This window comes from Bos indicus, chromosome X (assembly GCF_029378745.1).
Source record: "Bos indicus isolate NIAB-ARS_2022 breed Sahiwal x Tharparkar chromosome X, NIAB-ARS_B.indTharparkar_mat_pri_1.0, whole genome shotgun sequence".
Taxonomy (NCBI): Eukaryota; Metazoa; Chordata; class Mammalia; order Artiodactyla; family Bovidae; genus Bos; species Bos indicus.
In genome coordinates, this window is record NC_091789.1 from 173098 (window position 1) to 193673 (window position 20576).

The following is a 20576-nucleotide window of genomic DNA, read 5'->3' on the forward strand; positions in this document are numbered from 1 at the left end:
GTTTCTAGGGTCCATAGCTTGCCTGCAGGACAGGCATCAACAGCTTCTGCTTCTCCACTCCAAGTGCTCACACCACATAAGATGATCCCCCACTTCCCTGCCCAGCTCCCCTATCCACCTTTCCTCATTCTCCCTCACTGTCCTTCAAATTGATCATGTAGCTAAGCAAGACTTCAACTTGTTCACTGATCATGATGGATAGTTGGCGGTTGTTCACAATCTGCTGCAGGTCAAAGAGCCAGTCATGCCACATGCAGGGCCAGGTAGAGCCACAAGCAATAGGTCTAGTCTGGGAGGGAACAAGTGAAAGGGTAAGAGGCAGGAAGGCTAGGAGCCTGGAAACGGAGAAAATAGGCTGCAAGTGTCAGACATTTTTATCTCTCTCTTAAGCAGCAGGAGGAAACAAACTACCCGTGTCAGATATTTTTTCCCCTTCTCTATACAAAATTAAAAGGAGGCTTCTTTTAAAATTCTGTGTTGGCATGAAGACACCTGGTTCCACCTGAACTTAACTTTTCTCAAACCTTGAGCCAACCAATGCTTTTTTCTTATGGAAATGTTTTTCTTAAGCTATGCTAATGAACTATTTATTTACCCTAGACTTCGTCTTTCTTCAAGTCCATTCCACCTAAGACTCAGAACGGAGAATGCCTCAACAAACCAGTATGTTTTGCTCATTCGTTTCTTCTCCTATTCTATGTTATTAAAACTATGTATTTGCTTGGAAACCTGCCTTTCTTCAAGATTCTTGTCAATCATTTTATGGCACAGGATGGCTCACCTTGTGCCAATGTTATCTCAAGATACATGTTGTGGGTGAGGGGTCTCGTGCCACTCTCTGAGTGTTGAGACATTTCCTTGCTCTAATTAGCAGCCTGCTAGTGGGTATGTAATGGTCATCTGAGTTAAATTCACCCATTCCAGTCCATTTTAGTTCGCTGATTCCTAGAATGTCGATGTTCACTCTTGCCATCTCTTGTTTGACCACTTCCAATTTGCCTTGATTTATGGACCTGACATTCCAGGTTCCTATGCAATATTGCTCTTTACAGCATTGGACCTTGCTTCTATCACCAGTCACATCCACAACTGGGTACTGTTTTTGCTTTGGCTCCATACCTTCATTCTTTCTGGAGTTATTTCTCCACTGATCTCCAGTAGCATATTGGGCACCTTCATGGAATCTGGTCCCATCACTTCATGGGAAATAGATGGGGAAACAGTGAAAACAGTGTCAGACTTTGTTTTTTGGGGCTCCGAAATCACTGCAGATGGTGACTACAGCCATGAAATTAAAAGACGCTTACTCCTTGGAAGAAAAGTTATGACCAACCTAGATAGCATATTGAAAAGCAGAGACATTACTTTGCCAACAAAGGTCTGTCTAGTCAAGGCTATGGTTTTTCCAGTGGCCATGTATGGATGTGAGAGTTGGACTGTGAAGAAAGCTGAGCGCCGAAGAATTGATGCTTTTGAACTGTGGTGTTGGAGAAGACTCTTGAGAGTCCCTTGGACTGCAAGGAGATCCAACCAGTCCATTCTGAAGGAGATCAGCCCTGGGATTTCTTTGGAAGGAATGACAATAAAGGTGAAACTCCAGTACTTTGGCCACCTCATGTGAAGACTTGACTCATTGGAAAAGACTCTGATGCTGGGAGGGATTAGGGGCATGAGGAGAATGGGACAACAGAGGATGAGATGGCTGGATGGCATCACTGACTCGATGGACATGAGTCTGAGTGAACTCTGGGAGCTGGTGATGGACAGGGAGGCCGGGCGTGCTGTGATTCATGGGGTCGAAAAGAGTCGGACATGACTGAGTGACTGAACTGAAGTGAACTGGACTGAGTGGGTATATAACTTCCTGCTAAAGACTAGCGGGGGGGGGGGCACTCTTTCTGCCCCCTTTTGATGTGTATGTCAGAATCTTTCTCTATCTCTTTTATACTTTAATAAAACTTGATTACACAAAAGCTGTGAGTGATCAGACCTTGTCAGTGGCCCCAGATTGAATTCCTCTCCTCCCCAGGCCAAGAATCCCAGTGTCTTTCATGGGTCAGCAACAGCCTTTCACAAGGACACTGGAACAGACATCTGCAAGCGCTCTGGGCACTCACACTTGCCTGCCCGCCCCACCGATGTCCCCAACCAGTGCCATAACATCAAACATGCTCACGGCTCTTGGTCCCTGTGGTCTTTGGCGTCTGAAGTTGTCTGCATTCACCACGGGAGGGTCTGTTTCTGACCAGTTTTGATCTGTGACTGGCTGGTGTGTGCTTAGTAGCAGCATATAACTGCTTAAAACGTCAGGAACTGCAGTCCCTTTGACACATCTTGTCTGCGGGCAAGCGTGTGTGTTATATATGGGCATTTGTGTGTGTCTTTCTGTATATGTGTGTGTGTGTGTGTGTGTGTGTGTGTGTGTCTTTAACAAGAAAGCAGGTCTCTGACCTGCTCCCTGTCTTCACAAGGATGTGTGTGGTGTCATCTGGCACTCACAGCATACCAGACAGCAGCCCCTTCCATCTCCACCTTGGGTGTGGAAAACCTCCTGCTTCTGCACTGCACTAGTGGGAACAACTACAGGGGTTCTGACTGACCGGGAGGGGTTGTGGGACTCACACTGTCTATGTTACTTCCTGGGATTTTCCACAAATACAGTAATAATTCTCTGGGAATGTTACTCTGGCCTAATGTTTCAGGTCACTTCTAATATAGAATCCCCACCCCCGGGTACTGCTCCTTTTCAGATGCAGGCCAAAAGGTGTCACCCAAAGCCATGGTTCAGACACCTACAGGTGTTTTGGCCATGTCCGAATTCTGCTGCTGCTGTATCTTTGGACCTCCACACCCCCAGCACCCAGTTCCCTCAGTCACCACTCACATTGACTGTGTCCTTATCCCCACTCCTATTCCTGCTCCTGGTCCTTCTCCTCCTGAGCAGCTGACTCCGAGGAATAGCAGTCAGGATAGGTTTTGGAACCCAGAAGCCTGCAGTGCCCTGGAAGATGGCACATCTCTGAGCCAAGTGACCCTCCTCTGTCGGTTGTTCCACCTGATACGAACATAGGCCCTGTGGTCTTCCACATTCCCAGAGCTAAACTCACTGTCTGAAGGGCCGCCAGTGACTCCAGGCCCTTCAGCATCGGCCGGTATATCACTTGGGTCTCCTGGCCTTGCACGTTCCTGGCTCTGCTCCTCCTGCTTCTCCTCTGGCTCCTGCGAGGACAACTGCTCCTGTTCCACATCCGCCACCAACTCCACCTCCACCTCTTCTGTGCTGTCTTCTTCCACCAGCAGCCAGACCTCTTGCCCGATTCCCACCATCTCTCCCTCTTCCAGGGCCACACCTTCCTTTCTTTGCCTCCACACTGAAGAGAGCCGCCTCCTTGTTTGGTGCACCACCTGGTGCCTACAAGGTCCCTGACACACCCACCATGAGGGCAGGACCCAGGACCTCCGTCCCCTGAAAACTTGGCCTCACAGCTAAGAAGTTCCAGAGCCCTGGGGTGCGCCTGCCATCCTCTGGAAGCGTCTCACTCTGGACGTGGCCCTGGCTGTGGCTCGAGCTGGTGCAGCTGTGAAGGGGTTGGACATGACAGCACAGCAGGTGGCCTGCACAGCTGATGCAATTGCTGCCATCACCCAGTAGCTATAGCTGCCTCCTTCTGGGATGCCCTGAGACTGAAGAATGTGGTGGTAGACCACCTGGAGCAAGCTGCGCAGGCCGCCAGATTGCCCAGGCTAAAGGGCCCTCAAGGCTACTGGAGCTGTGAACCACTCCCAGGCTGCTGGGCCCAATCTCAGCCATTGGCAGAGAGGGTAGTGGGCATCACGCTCCACGGACAGGCCCCTAGCCCAAAGGGAGTCACCTCTGGCCTACCCCCAACCCCTTACCCCAGGCCCAGCCCCGCCCACCTCCCACACCCCCACCCCACGGCTGCCAGGGCTCCAGTGAGTAACATGATGCCTCTGTTTCGCTGAGTGTCCGTCTCCAGGCCATTGCCTGTCTTTCATCTGGCAAAACCCAGGTGCAAGCTGCCACTTCCTTGGCTTCCAGAAATTCAAAGCATGAATTCCCACTTCCATATCCGAAAAGGACACTCCTGTGTCCCACATGACCTTTAATCTCTGGATGCTCTCCCAAAGTGTCCCATGAAAGGCAGGGGGGCAATGTGGCTGAATAGTTTCCTTCATTGAGCAGAGGCCAATGTGGTCTGGATGATAGGAGAGTGGTACAAACTCAGTTTGATACACTTGAGCTCCTTTGCTCAGGGGCACCAGGGCCACAGGGTACAGAGCTCTCTGTGTCTCTGTCTCTGCTTCTGGCACGCACTGTTTCTCTGTCCATCTTTGTGTGTAGTAGGGGCTTGTGTCTGTGTGTCTCTGTCTCTCGGACTGGTGTTGTTGCCCTCTGCCACTCTCTGGACACCAGCACTCATAAAAGACACTTAACCTAGGCATAAAGCCAAATCTCTCTTCCTGTGTGAGCTGCACACATGGGAGATCTGACTTTGTCAGTTCACACAGCTGGGGAATGCTTTCTCAAACTTAAAGGCAAACACAGGCGATCTCTGGTGAATCACAGAAGGAGACAGGCATCCCTCCCTCCCTCCCTCCCTCCTTCACCTGGTGGACATGAACACTGCACAGGACTACGGCGGCTTGGCCACACTTTGGACAGGGGGAGAAATGGGGCATGCTGTAGCTGGCATAAGGTAACTCCCTGAAACGAGCTTGAATGCCAGTCACTAAGGACAGCTCTCCATTAAGGGCCATGACTCACCAGTGTCAGAGGCATTGAAGTCTGCCCATTTAGCATATACAGGCCTTTTCAAAGTGGTGCTGTTCTCGTTCAGCCTCCACGATGAGAACACACTGTTGCCTACCCTGTCTCCCCAGGCCTGTGGGGACGGCAGCAGTGATGGATCAATTGAAGCCATCCTTTGCATACTCCTGATATCCAAGCGTTCTGTGAAGAGTATAAAGAGTGATATTTTAAACTGGCAAACTCTGCAGGTAGCAGCTGCTTATGCTACAGTCCCGTCAGTCAACCAAAGCTTACATAAAAAGCATAAATGTGTGTTCATGCCCCTGGTCATTTTGGGGAAAGAATGCTGCTACAGTTGAGAAGGACAGAAAGATCTTTGTCACTGAGTGTTCAAGAGGCTGTAGCCCTGCCCACCTTCTGAGCCTGGGAATCCACCCCATTCTGTTTCATGGCTCCTTTCCATCGTCACTGACTTCCCACTGGTCCTTTCTACCTGCCTATCCTTTTGGCAAGGGATCCAGGGTACAGCAGCACACTCGGAAAAAGGAAGAAATTCACGTCAGGACATCTTTAAATGAGCAATGTGGTGTCTTCCTCATGACGGTTATTCACTGATGCCTGGAGCCTAAATACAGAAGGCTCTGAACTGGAACCTGTCTCTCACTGTCCCAGGGTCCCTTCATGCAAACAGCCTGCCATCCTTGCTTCATCCCTCTTCCCTCCCTCACAGACAGACACTGGCAGTGGGGCACTCACACACACCCCACACCTGCGCTTTCCTCACCTTTCTGCACTGCCAGATAGCTGGAAATGCCCGTCGGATTCCACGCTCACACCCCGTCTCTGCTAGGATGCCTGGGGGTTCACTCTGAGAGCCTAGCTTAGCATGTCATTTGTCTCACATGGTGCCAATATGTAACACCCTTAGAGAGGGAGTGTGCTGGCTGACAGGCTGATCCTAGGCAGCACTAGCCCAGGACTTTCCCAAATCTCCTTCTCACATGTGTGGAACAATCTGCAGTGAAGCTGGCTCTCATTCCATCCTCCTCCTTCCACTCTGTTCCTTTTTCCAAAGGACCTTGGCCGCTTCAAAATCGGGGGTCCTGTCCTAGCCTCGTCCAGTATTTCCACAGGGTAGCCAATGCACCACAGACTGAGGGGTCCACAGACAGTGGTTTTAAACCCCACATCACTTGATTTATTTCCTCTGGGTGACTCCTCAAAACCCCCCACCACTGCTTACTGATACAAACACACAACACAGCAGAAATTGTGAGCTTGGTTATGCCTCTTGATGTAACTGCAGATTTGAAGAGTCCCTGTCCAGAGCTGTCACCTGTCATTCTTTCCTCATTCCTGTCCTGGACAGGGGCATCACAGAGATGCATGGACCAGTCTCCCCTAGTCTGTGAATGCCTCGTGCCTCCTCTTCTGGTTGCTCCACATCTCAGGACTATCTCATCATCACATGAGGTGATGTCACCTTCATCTCTGTGTCTGCAGTGGGCAGGACCCATACGCACGCACGCACACACACACACACACACACACACACATGCAACACAAGCACACACGTGTAAGGGACAGGGACACAAATGCAAACAGGGAACATGTGGCAGTACATGAAGAACCACTTTTTTCATACAAAATATAGAGATTTCCATATTTCTTATAGGAAAATCTCCATTCTGATCTTCAAATGTGAACTATACCAAAGTCCAACTTCCATGAAGGAGCATTAGCACCTAGTTTTGATATAGGGAATATAGAGAATTCCATATTTCATGGTGGAAAATCGTTGTCTTGATATATGTATGAGAAATGCAAAGAATTCCATATTTCATGAAGAAACAGTGGTGCCGATATTTTCACTTGTGAAATAGGGGCAATACCAATACCATACTGGACCTCCATACCTTAAGAAAAGCAATGCCTAGATGCTCATGTGTGAAATGTAGAGTATCCCATATTTAATGTAAGAAAATCACTACCCAGGTTTTCATCTAGGAAGTATAAAGAATTCCATGTTTCATGTAAAAAACTTGGCATACAGATTTTAATAAAGTGAAATACAAAAAAAAATTCAACATTTCATGTAGTAAAACCAGGATTGAGATTTTCATATGTAACATATAGAGAATTATATTTTTAATAGAGTGAAAATGTCACAATGATTTTCGTTTCTGAAATATACAGAATTCCATATTTTATGTGGTAAAATTGGTACACAGAATTTGATAGATATCTTAAGCATACTGAATTCCAGATTGCATGTGGGGAAATTGGCGCTCAGGTTTTCCTATGTGATACACATAGTGTTCAGTACTTCCTCTAGGAAAATTTGAGCAGAGATGTTCATGTGTGATACATAGAAAATGGATGGCCCTATTTCAAATATGTTACATAGAGAATTCCATATTTCATATGGGAATATTGGCACTCATATTTTCACATATGAAGCATAAAGATTTCTTTTTGTACAAATATCTGGGCTGAGATTTCCTTATATTAAATGTGAAAAATCTCATATGACATGTATGAAAATCTGTTCACAGGTTTCTATTTGTGAAGTGTAGAAATGTCCTCATTCATGTAGGAAAATCAGTTCCCTGATTTTTATAACATGAAATATATAAAATTACATACTTATGTCAGAAAATCTCAATTAAGATTTTCATATATGAAATATACAGAATCCCATATGTCAATATAGCAGAAAAGTCTTTGTTCCAATTATCATCTGTAAAACATATGTGATTCCATATTTCATTTAAGAAAATCTGCACACTGATTGACATGTGTGAAACATACAGAATTCCGTGTTCCACATTTGAAAATCTATGCCCACAAAAGCCATGCTAATATTTTCATATGTTTTTTAGAGAGAATTTAATATCTAATGTAGGAAAATGAATGTCCACATATTCAAAGGTTTAACATGGAGAATTCCATATATTGTGTAGGAAAATGTGCTCACAGATATTCATAAATGTAACATAAAGAAGTCAGTATTTCCATCGGGAAACCGTTTTCCAGATTTTCATAGAGTGCATTCCATATATCATGCAGGAAAATCTGTGCCTAGATTTTCAAATGTGAACTATAGAGAATTACATATATTTAGTGCAGCAATAACAGCACTCATATATTCATATGTGAAATAATAGAGTATTGCATATGTAGATCAAGGAAATCTGCACCCAAATGTCTTTGGGTGAAGTATAAAAATACCAAATTTCAGGTAAGATACTGTGTACCTAGATTTTCATTTTTGAAATGTACAAAGTTTCTGTTTCATGAGTGAAAATTTGCATCATGTTTTCATATTTGAACTATTGAGAATATACTTCATGTCAGAAGATCTTAATGGAGATTTTCATATGGAAAATATATAAAATCCCATACTTCAAGCAGGAAAATGTATGCTCAAATTGTCCTATGTGAGATATACACAATTCCATATTCATGTAGGAAAAAGTGTGCACAGACATCCAGATGTGTAACATCCCATAAGCCATGTATCATGACCAAAAATATACAACTAGATTTTCAAAAGTGAAATGCAGATTTCGTATTTCACATAGAAAACTCTGCACCCATATTTTCATATGTGAAACATACAGAAGTACATATTTCATGCAGGAAAATCATCCTTCACGCGTACATATGCATGAAGCAGAGCATCCAAAGCCAGTGATCTGGAAGAACCCAGAGGAATAGGGTGGGGAGGGATGTGGCGTGGGCTTAAGGATGTGTTGGACACATGTGTACCTGTGGCTCACTAAGCTTGATGTATGGCAAAAACCGTCACAATGTTGTAAAGTAATCATCCTCCAGTTAAAATAAAGAAATCAATTTAAGTTACTGACAAAATAAGAAAGAAAAGCACAAGGAACTCTACTCAGTGCTCTGTGGTGACACACATGGGAAGAGAATCCAACATGAAGGGATCTATGTAAGTATACAATTGATTCACACTGATGTACAGCAGAAACTAATACAACAATGTAAAGGAACTATACTCAAATAAAAAATTGATTTAAAAATATTGCAATGCAACTATACCTCCAGCAGTGAATAAATAAATGGTTTCCCCATGTGCAATGTCTTTAGGGACATTATGCTAAGTAAAATATTTCAGCCGGAGGAAGACAAAAACTTTATCATCACGTGATATTGTTAGTTAAAATACCTGACTTATAGAAACAGAGAGCTGAATGCGGTTATCGAGGGCTGGTGGAAATGGACCATGGTGGTCCAAGGTACCAACTTTAGTCATACGTTGAATAATCTCACCAAAGATGATACTATAAGAGGGCAGGAGGGATATGGAGCTGCACACTTAGCTCAGGTCCATTAGTGGATTTCAAAATCCAGCTCCACCAGAGTCAGCCTCTCAGAAGAGTTTAGTTAAAGATATATTGCAGGCTGTGCCCAGGGCCCTCCAGGTCCTCTGGCCTTGGGCTGAGGAGCAAGCCAGGGCACCTGAGGACAGGCTAAAGGCGGTGTCTTGCAGTGGCCCAGAGCTGCTTGCTAGAGCCACTCACTGGCCTGGCCCCAGGTTCAGAGCAATAGCCAAGCTCTCCCATCCCCACCTCCATGACCGAACGGTTGTGGCTTCTGCATGGGTCAGTTTACAGGACCCAGTCCCCACCCACTGGGTAGACTGAGGAGACTGAGGGCCAGCTGCATGCTGGAAACCTGGCTCCCTCATTGAAGATGGTTGGGCAAGGTATGGGGACCTTGGTAAGAGGAGGGCCCAGAGACTGAGAGCTGCCTCTTCAGCTGGGACTGGCCACTGGTGGGAGGATCAAGACTGGGTGCTGGATGAATGCTCCCAGTCAGGATTACCAGCCTGCCCAGGGACCTCCTCCTCCTAAAAGTGACCTAGGAGTGTGAAAGTCAAGCTTGGAAGCATTTTTTTTTTCAACATGGGAGATAATATTTGTTTCGCTAGAGGCTTACATGGGAGAAGGCAATGGCACCCCAATCCAGTACTCTTGCCTGGAAAACCCTATGGACGGAGGAGCCTGCTAGGCTGCAGTCCATGGGGTCACTAAGAGTGGGACACGACTGAGTGACTTCACTTTCACCTTTCACTTTCATGCATTAGAGAAGGAAATGCCAACCCATTCCAGTGTTCTTGCATGGAGAATCCCAGGAAGGGGGGAGCCTGGTGGGCTGCCATCTATGGGGTCGCACAGAGTCGGACACCGCTGAAGCGACTTATTTCAGGATCTGACAGGGAGACGTTCGCAGCAGTTAACCACACCTCTCCCTCACCTCTCCCAGAAGTGTGTTTTGCTGAAAACTCTTGGGGGAGTTCAGGATTTTTAAAGCCATATGCCTCCCATCTCCTTTCATAGCCCTGCAATAAAACCTTCTCCGCTTTAAGCTCCAACGTTCTGATATCACTTGGCCTAACTATATTGGGTACATGGGTATTCATTAACACTGGCCCCTAAAGACTCATTTCTGTAGAGGGTAACTCTCTGAGAGAATGCCTCATTCCAAAACCACATTCAGTCATTAAATTATGTGCAATTAAACATTCTTCCATGGAAAGCAAGTTACCAAAACTGATGGCTACAACAAATTACCAGGTGAATTTAGGACAAAATAACTGTGGCAAATGTTGTCATCAGGTCTTATTTGAGGACTACATATTATTTTGAAAACTTTGTAATGACTGTACTTAATAGGATCCTTTCAGTCGCTCAGTCATGTCTAATTTTTTTGTGACCCATGTGTTTTTTGTGACCCATGCACGCCAGGCTTTCCTGTCCTTCTCTATCTCCCGGAGCTTGCTGAAATTCATGTCCATTGAGTTGGTGATGCCAATCCAACTTTAACTCAGTGTTGGACGTAAACAGGATGCACATTTTACTAATGATAACATATTAAATAGAAAAAAATATTCATCAGGCACAGTACCAGACACTCGAAAACAAGTGTCTTAGGATTTCTCTTCTCTTGAAAATCAAAAGCATATGAACAGGTTGATTAAAATATCTTCCCCCCAAAGAGAACTAGCATATTCTCTTTGCTGACACGAAAACAAGACTGTGGATAACTGAACTATAACAAGACTGTAAGTTGAGCTAGTTAAAACAGAACATTAGATTTTCTGTAAATCTATGTTCTATTGAGGTGCTTGCTAATTTATCTTCTCTGTTTATAGACTATATGCAAGAACATTTGGGCTTTCATAGTTGCAAAATACACTGAGAGAAAATTAATTTTGCTATCAAATAGCAAACTGTTTCATTACTGTTCTTTTGGAAATACATTTTATTCAATAACTATACTGGCATATTTTGATTGCTCTCTGTTTCAAACATTATATAAATGGATTCATTTGAATCTCAATGAAGAAGAGGCACAGACTGTTAAAAACAGAAATAATGAGCATATAGTTTATCAAAAAAACATGAAGAACACACATAATAAAGTGAAGATTCATATAAAATACACATACACTTGTAATAAAATTTCATGATAAATGCAAAACTACAACTGCAACTGGTATGAATACAGATTTGCTTATCTTCTAGTAAGTATAGAAGAGAATCAAAACAAACCAAAAAAAGAAAAAAAAAAAAAAACGGGGAGAAATTCATGCTGAACTTAAAGTTTTGTGTGGAAGCACTAAACAATAGTGGACAAAGCAATACTCAAGAAAAGAAAATGTGCTCAGTGTTGTTCAATTAAAAATATTTTGTTTTCTAATATGCATGATTTCAACGTATGAGTCCTTCGTGAAAAAAATTATTTGGGGAATAATTAAGGAAAGTAATCACTGATGGCATAAACAGGCAGAAGTTTTGCTGAGCAGAAGATCTTTTTAAACCTCAGGTCAAAGGTAAAACACCTGAAGAATTTATGGGAATAAAACACAATGGAATTATAGAAATAAGATAACTTTTCAGAGTAGACTGGTGAAATTAGAACAATGAGATACAACTACAGACTTATTGGAATGGTCAAATACAAAATCTGAAAAACCATTTACCGGCAAAGATGAGGGACAACAGGAACTCTCATTCGTTGTTAGTGGGAATGCAATTTGGAAGCAATATCTTACAGTGCTAAATGTTGTCATACCACATGATTTAATAATTATGCTCCTAGATAGTTCAGCAAATGATTTGATAGCTACTGCCCACGCAAAAACATGTACATGAGTTTTATTACAGCTTAACTCATACTCTGTCTCTCTCTCTCTCTCACACGCACACAAATTGGAAGCAATCAAAGTGTCCTTTAATAGAATGGATAAACAAACTATGGTCCATCAACATAACAGAATATTATTCAAGAATAAAATGAAATGAGCTATCAAATCGCAAAAAGAAATGGATGAAACCTGAATGAGTGTTATTAAGTAAAATAAGCTAGTCTGGAAAAGATTATACACTGCATGTTGCCAATTATATGACATTCTGGAAAAGGTAAAACTACAGAGCGAATAAAAAATATCAGAGGCTTTTTCCTTTTGCTTCAGAACAGTTTTACTAGTTTGGATACGGTATGTCAACGCTCAACAATTCCTCTCCTACTTTGACTCACAAATCCGCTCAGTCAGATTCTTCATTGCCCTGGAGCTCATAGATCTGCAGGAACCTCCTCACTGAGGGGGTTGAGGTTACCACCAGTCGACGTGGTGAGTTTCAGATTCCGCACACTGGACACAAATTTCACAAGGTACGTCTCGAGCAGGGTTAAGGTATGGAACGTGTAGTCTTCTTCAGAGGAATACTTTTCCTTTTTCCTTCTGAGAGAGCCAAATGAACGGCTCTGACGGCCTGCAGGAGTCTGCACTTAACTCTCACCACTCTCTCCCGCCAACTTCACTGTCACGTACATCAGCACAATGAAGAAAAGCCAGAGCAACGTGCTCTCAAGCCGGTCTCAGGCATGCTCTTGTAGATTCTGCCGAATTAAAAAGTGCCCTCTGCAGAGCATCTTCCCTTGGATTTCTTCCACTTTCTCTCTCAGAGTAGTAAGCATTAAGACGTAGACACAGGTAACACCCATGGAAATGCACAGGAACGATTTGAGGGACCACATGGCGAGCCGAGAGGAAATGGCTCCTGGTGCGCTGGTCTGCCGTGGCACCTGGAGACTGAGGACCAGCCAGGGCTGGGCCCTTGCTGATGTCACAGAGGGCCCCGCCCCAGCCAGAACCCATGGACGGAGGATAAGGAGGCTTGCAGGGGTCAACAGGTAGTAGGGCTTAAAGGAAGATGGCAACATTTCCAGCGGGTAGTTGCAAAAGAGTTGAGGGGTGACAGAATGCCACCTCCTTGCCAGTGTATTCTTTCTGAACCTGGTGTTCTACCGGGAGGATAGGTCCATCTTTCATTTTTATTTTTCCTTGTTAAATCCAGACACTGGGTGAGCAGAGCAGACCCATGGGCATGTGGCCCTGTGGAGCAGAGGGCCAAGTGGGAAAGAATGATAGTAAAGGAGAGGCCACACACTAGGAGCCACTGATGTGTTTTGTGTGGCCTTCACTGTTCCTAAAAATGACTATGCTCAGTTGCCAAGTTGTGAGTGACTCATTGAGACCCCATGGACTGTAGCCCTTCAGGCTCCTCTGTCCCTGGGATTTCCCAGGCAAGAATACAGGAGTGGGTTGCCAATTTCTTCTCCAGGCATAGAGGATGTTTCAGGGCAGGGAAACTTTTCTGTAGGATGTTATGGTAAATAGATGACACTGCCTATTTGTCAAAAGCCTTAGAATCTTACAGCACATAAAGTGAATCAATGGATGCGTATTAAAAAAAAAAAAGATTTAACATCAAAAATGGAATACAAAATTTGACTAAACAATCTAGTTATATTATTGCAAATATTTAAAACTACCTCAATCAGATTCCCTGACTTAAGTAACTTTGGAAATGAATGGAGTTTGCAAGACTGAAAGCAAAAGATAAAAACACTGTAATCTAGTTGATAGTGTCCTTTCTCGTAGGGGTACAGGTTAACAATCTTGATACAGTTACACATGCATATGTGAATTAAACTGTTAAATAGATGGCACATGAGTATACATACATGTATTTCTCTGTTTTGTGAGCTGAAAGACTCTAAGAGAAATGATACTCCCCAAATCTGAAAGAAACAATGATGTGGAAATAAGCACAGATTTTGATTCCCAATACTTTTTCCAAGCAAAGGAACCAGGCTTCTAGGAGAAATTGCTGATTATAGTGCTCAGAGAAGAAATATAGAAGAGGAGTTGGGGGATCTTATCGTATCAGAAGGGAAGTGGAAAAAAAAAAAAAAAGGCCCACAGTAACGGCCTTATGTCAAAGAAGACAGTAATGAGCTTCTGATGGCAAAAACTAGAACAGAATGAGCAATGCAGTAAATTAAGTAAGTCATCCTTTGGAATTATACCCCAAAGTATAAAGCAACTATTCAAAAAGCAGTCCAGTGAGGTCTCTCAAGACAGGCATCCAAGATAGGGGGTCATGGTGCCATAGTGGGCCAGATGAGATGGTAGGGGTGAAGAGGATATCCGCGCAGACAACGTAGCCTAGTATGAGGTGTCAGAACTCAAATAGGGTGAAACGATAAGATCCACAGGAACAGGGAAGGGAGGTGTGTAGTATGATATGTGAGAACTTGAACAGGGAAAAAAGGATATCCTTCCCAGGACGTATCATGGGCAGTCAGTGCCAAAGTGGGATTAAAAGTGGGATTCACAGAGCAGAGAAGCCTGACACAAGAGTCAGTTTAGTGCAGAGGATATCAAATAGGAGGCTTGCCAGGCATGCAGAGTAAAAACCTAAGTCCAGAGAAGTGGAAATCCACATGGAGGAGGCAGATTTGTGTAGAAGATCAGAAGCTAAGCACGAGAAGGAGGGCATCCATGCATGGAAGTGGGCAGCCCTGTGTGGGCAGTTAGAGGCTGAGTGGAACAAGGGGAGTAACTGAACGTGGGGGTATCGGATTGCAGAGTATCAAAGCCCAAGCAGGGTAAGGGGAGTAGGTTTATAAAACGGTTGCCTGGAGTGGGTGTCAGAGTCTGAATATGTTGAGAAAGGCACATGGGTTGGGGACAATCCAGAGTTTTGTGCTATCAGAGCCAGAATTATGCAGGGAGGATACTCACACAAAGGCATGCACATGCACATGTACACTTCCCAGACTCTGTCCAATGAGAGGAACTGGGAAATAATGAGTCTCATATATTGGATTCTAAATTCCATTTTCCACTAAAACTTTTTGGGATTTCTGGGAGAAATTGTTAATTCCATGGCAAGGTCAGGGAAAGTACAAGATGAGCCTGGAATACCTTGTACCAAAAGCATCAAATTGTTCAAAGAATGATGGGAAGATGTCGAAAGGACAGAGAACCTGGCTTAAGGAAGTTCCCACTGTCCGAGGCTGGAACAATATGAACATCAATATAAACAATGATAGTGACAAGTCATGATTCCCTTAGTAAAACAAGAGGCTATTGATCAAATAGATTTAATTAAATTAATAAATCTAAATTGTGGTGAGGAATTATATATACCCTTTAAAACACAAAAGAATGTTTCAATTACAAGATAGGAGAGAGTAACTTGACAGCGGAGAAGCTTGACAGCAACCACTTTAATCAAGTGATCCAAGTGAACGTCATCAATATTGCGACACACTGAAATCATGAACCACTTGATAAAATGAGATGATATGAACACAGTATCATTTCCGTCATTTTCCTGTCAACGATGCAAAACATGATATTCTTCATGAGCGAACACTGGATGGAGCAAAGTTGAGGAGAATTTTATAAAATAACTGGCCTCTAGTATGGACATTCGAGTAATACTGCCTCACAAAATGAGCTGGGAAATGTTCCTTTCCACTTCTATGGATACATTTAGAATGTATGTGTGGAGAATTGGCATGACTTTTAGTTTAAATATTTGGTAGAATTCAGCAGTGAGGCTATCTGGGTCCAGGTATGGTCGGGGGACTTTTGTGAGGTGGGTTGGGCAAGAAGTTTAAAACTGAATAATTCTATCTCTTTGCTATTCAGGTTTTCAGTTTCTTCTTGAGTCAATCTCAGGCATTTGTGTATTTCTAGAAATTTGTCCATTTCATCTAAATTTTCTAAATAGTGCCATGGTATTCCTTTACAATTATGTTTATTCCTCTAAAGTTGGTAGTAATTTTTCCTTTTCTTTTCCTAATTTTAGTGATTTGAGTCTTCTTCCTCCCTTGAACAATATCGCAAAAGTTGTGTCAACTTACTGACCTTTCTAAACAATGCAATTTTCATTTGTTGAGTACCTCTGTGGTTTTTCTATTCTCTATTTCATTTATTATGCTGCAATATTGATTGTTTACTATGGCTGTCTATTTGAGTTTGGTTTGCTACATCCCCTACCTTTCATTCTTCTCAAAGTGAAAAAGCAAGAGAGTTCCAGTAAAATATCTACTTCTCTTTTATTGACTCTGCCAAAGTCTCTGACTGTGTGGACCACAACAAACTGGAAAATTCTTGATGAGATGGGAATACCAGACCACCTGACCTGCCTCTTGAGAAATCTGTATGCAGGTCAGGAAGAAACAGTTAGAACTGGACATGGAACAACAGACTGGTTCCAAATTGGGAAAGGAGTACGTCAAGGCTGTTATTGTCACCCTGCTTATTTAACTATATATATGCAGAGTACATCATGAGAAACTCTGGGCTGGATGAAGCACAAGCTGGAATCAAGATTGCCGGGAGAACTATCAATAACCTCAGATATGCAGATGACACCACCCTTATGGCAGAAAGCAAAGAACTAAAGAGCCTCTTGATGAAAGTGAAAGTCAATGTTCATTGCAGCACTGTTTATAATAGCCAGGACATGGAAGCAACCTGGATGTCCATCAGCAGATGAATGGATAAGAAAGCTATGGTACATATACACAATGGAGCATTACTCAGCCATTAAAAAGAATACATTTGAATCAGTTCTAATGAGGTGGATGAAACTGGAGCCTATTATACAGAGTGAAGTAAGCCAGAAGGAAAAACACCAATACAGTATACTAATGCATATATATGGAATTTAGAAAGATGGTAACAATAACCCTGTGTACGAGACAGCAAAAGAGACACTGATGTATAGAACAGTCTTATGGACTCTGTGGGAGAGGGAGAGGGTGGGAAGATTTGGGAGAATGGCATTGAAACATGTAAAATATCATGTATGAAACGAGTTGCCATCCAGGTTCGATGCACGATACTGGATGCTTGGGGCTAGTGCACTGGGACGACCCAGAGGGATGGTATGGGGAGGGAGGAGGGAGGAGGGTTCAGGATGGGGAACACATGTATACCTGTGGTGGATTCATTTTGATATTTGGCAAAACTAATACAATCATGTAAAGTTTAAAAATAAAATAAAATAAAATAAAAAAAAACCCTCAACATTCAGGAAACTAAGATCATGGTATCTAGTCCCATCACTTCATGGCAAATCGATGGGGAAACAGTGGAAACAGTGACAGACTTTATTTTCCTGGGCCCCAAAATCACTGCACATGGTGACTGCAGCCATGAAATGAAAAGACACTTGTTCCTTGGAAGAAAAGTTATGATGAACATAGACAGCATATTAAAAAGCAGAGACATTACTTTGCCAACAAAGGTCCATCTAGTCAAAGCTATGGTTTTTCCAGTAGTCACGTATGGAAGTGAGTGTTGGACTATAGAGAAAGCTGAGCACTGAAGAATTGATGCTTTTGAACTGTGGTGTTGGAGAAGACTCTTCAGAGTCCATTGGACTGCAAGAAGATCCAACCAGTTCATCCTAAAGGAAATCAGTCCCAAATATTCATTGGAAGGACTGATGGTGAAGCTCAAACTTCAATACTTGGGCCACTTATTTTGAAGAACTGACTCATTTAAAAAGACCCTGATACTGGGAAAGATTGAAGGCATGAGGAGAAGGGGATGACAGAGGATGAGATGGTTGGATGGCATCACCAACTCAATGGAAGTGAGTTTGAGTAAACTCCGGGAGTTGGCGATGGACAGGGAGGCCTGTCATGCTGGAGTCCATAGGGTCGCAAAGAGTCAGGCATGACTGAGTGACTAACGCTTACTTACTTACATTAATCTAGGGCTTTTTTTTTTTTTTTTTTTTTACTATTTCCTTTTTGATACAATAAAATCCACCCAACTCCTCTTCTATAGTTCCTCTCTGAACCCTACAATCAGTAATTTCTCCAAGAAGCCCGCTCCCTTTATTGGAAAAGAGTATTGGGAACCAAGATCTGTGCTTATTTCTACGTCATTGTTTCTTTCAGATTTTCAGAGTATCATTTCTCTTAGACCCTTTCAGCTAACAAGACAAAGAAATATATGTATGTAAGTTATGACCAACCTAGATATAGCATATTGAAAAGCAGAGACATTACGTTGCCAACAAAGGTCCGTCTAGTCAAGGCTATGGTTTTTCCTGGGGTCATGTATGGATGCGAGAGTTGGACTTTGAAGAAAGCTGAGTGCCGAAGAATTGATGCTTTTGAACTGTGGTGTCGGAGAAGACTCTTGAGAGTCCCTTGGACTACAAGGAGATCCAACCAGTCCATTCTGAAGGAGATCAGCCCTGGGATTTCTTTGGAAGGAATGATGCTAAAGCTGAAACTCCAGTACTTTGGCCACCTCATGCGAAGACTTGACTCATTGGAAAAGACTCTGATGCTGGGAGGGATTGGGGGCAGGAGGAGAAGGGGACAACAGAGGATGAGATGGCTGGATGGCATCACTGACTTGGTGGACGTGAGTCTGGGTGAACTCCGGGGGTTGGTGATGGACAGGGAGGCCTGGCGTGCTGTGATTCTTGGGGTCGCAAAGAGTCGGACATGACTGAGTGACTGGACTGAACTGAACTGAACTGATACTCATGTGCCATCTATTTACCAGTTCAATTCAGTTATGCATGTGTAAGACTATCAGGATGGTTAACCTGTAACCCAAGAGAAAAACCACTATCAACTAGATTACAGTGCTTTTATCTTTGGTTTCGATCTTGCAAACTACATTCATTTCCAAAGTTACGTCAGCGGATCTTAGTTAGGTGGCTTCATACATTTGTAATATAATTAAATTGATTAGTCAAATTCTGCATTCCATTCTTGATGTCAAAATGTGTGTTTTTCTTCTTTTTTTTAGATATGCATACACTGATTCACTTTTTGTGTTGTAAGGGTTTACAGGTTTTGACAAATACATAGTGCCATGTATTTACCATAACATCATACCGAATAGTTCCACTGTCCTTAAACATCTACTATGCCTGGATAGGAAATGGCAACCCACTCCAGTATTCTTGCCTGGGAAATCCCAGGGACAGAGGAGCCTGGTGGGCTACAGTGCATGGGGTCTCATAGAGCCAGACACGAGTTAGACTGTGACTGAGCACAGTCATTTTTAGGAACAGTGTTGGCCACAGAAAGCACATCAGTGGCTCTTAGTTTGTGGCCTTTTGTTTAATATATTTTTCCCACTAGGCTTTCTGTTCCACAGCGGCACATGCTCAGTGGTCTGCTCTGCTCAACCCAGTGTCTGGATTCCTCAAGTGGAGTAATGAAAATAGAAGACAGAACCACCCTCCCAGTAGAGCATCAGGTTCAGAAAGAATACACTAGCAAAGAGATGGCATTTTGTCACTCCCACCTCTTTTTCAATTGCCCGCTGGAAATGTCCCCATGTCCCTTTAAGCCCTACTCCCAGTTGCCCCCGAAAGCCTCCTTACCCTCTGCCCTGAAGTCATCACAATGGCCACATGGGTTCTGGCTGGGGTGGGGCCCACTTTGGCATCACCAAGGGCCCAGCCCTGGCTGGTCCTCAGTCTCCAGGTGCCAGGGCAGACCAGAGCACCAGGGGCCATTTCCTCTCAGCTCACCGTGTGGTCTGTCAAATGGTTCCTGTGCTTCTTCATAGTTGTGTTACCTGTGTCCATGCTTTAATGTTTACTTCTCTGAGAGACAAAGCTGAAGAATTCCAGGGGAAGAAGCTCTGCAGAGGACACTTTCCAATGTGGCAGAATCTACCAGAACATGCCCAAGACTGGCTTGAGATCACATTTTCTGGCTTTTCTTCATTGTGCTGATGTACCTGACAGTGAAGTTGGCAGGAGAGAGTGGTGGGAGTAGTGTGCACACTCCTCTTGCCCATCAGGCCGGTTCATTTGGCTTTCAGGGAAAGAGAAAGAAAGAGGTTTCCCCCAACAAAGAGTGTACGTTCAATACCTTAACCCTGCTGGAGATGGACCTTTTGAAATTTGTGTCCAGAGTGTGGAATCTGAAACTCGCCATGGCAACCAGTGGTAACCTCAACCCTCCCAATGTCAAGGTTCCTGCAGATGCACCCGATAACATTTCAGTACATGAGCCCTGGGCCAACGAAGACTCTGACTGAGTGGATTTGTGTGTCAAATTAGGAGAGGAATTGTTGAGCCTTGACATACCTTATGCAAACTAATAAAACTATTCTGAAGCAAAAGAAAAAAAAGCCTCTGATATTTTTTATTCACTCTACAGTTTTACCTTTCCCAGAGTGTTGTACAATTGGCAGCATGCTGTGTATAATCTTTTCCAGACTAGCTATTTACTTAATAACATTCATTCAGGTTTCATTCATTTCTTTTTGTGATATGATAGCTGACTTCTTTTTATTCTTGAGTAATATTCTGTTATCTTGATGAATCATAGTTTCTTTATTCAGTAGTCTATTTAAGGATACTTTGGTTACTTCCAATTTGTGTGTCTGTGTATGTGTGAGAGAAAGAGAGATATTATGAAT

At 43.4% G+C, this 20576-nt stretch overlaps 1 protein-coding gene across 1 annotated transcript; it reads left to right on the forward strand.

Annotated features, from left to right (window-relative positions):
• Positions 1–19673: 19673 nt before the first annotated feature.
• On the forward strand, positions 19674–20192 carry LOC139181205 (protein FAM209-like). Its single transcript, XM_070784110.1, has 2 exons — positions 19674–19864; positions 19897–20192. The coding sequence occupies exons 1-2, from the start codon at positions 19693–19695 to the stop codon at positions 20190–20192; spliced, it is 468 nt and encodes a 155-aa protein (XP_070640211.1). The 5' UTR covers positions 19674–19692.
• Positions 20193–20576: the final 384 nt, after the last annotated feature.

Coding starts and splice junctions, on each gene's coding strand:
- LOC139181205 (XM_070784110.1), top strand. CDS start 19,693: ATGGTTCCTGTGCTTCTTCATAGTTGTGTTACCTGTGTCCATGCTTTA. Junction 19,865..19,896: donor GCTTGAGATCACATTTTCTG/GCTTTTCTTCAT, acceptor TGTACCTGACAG/TGAAGTTGGCAGGAGAGAGT.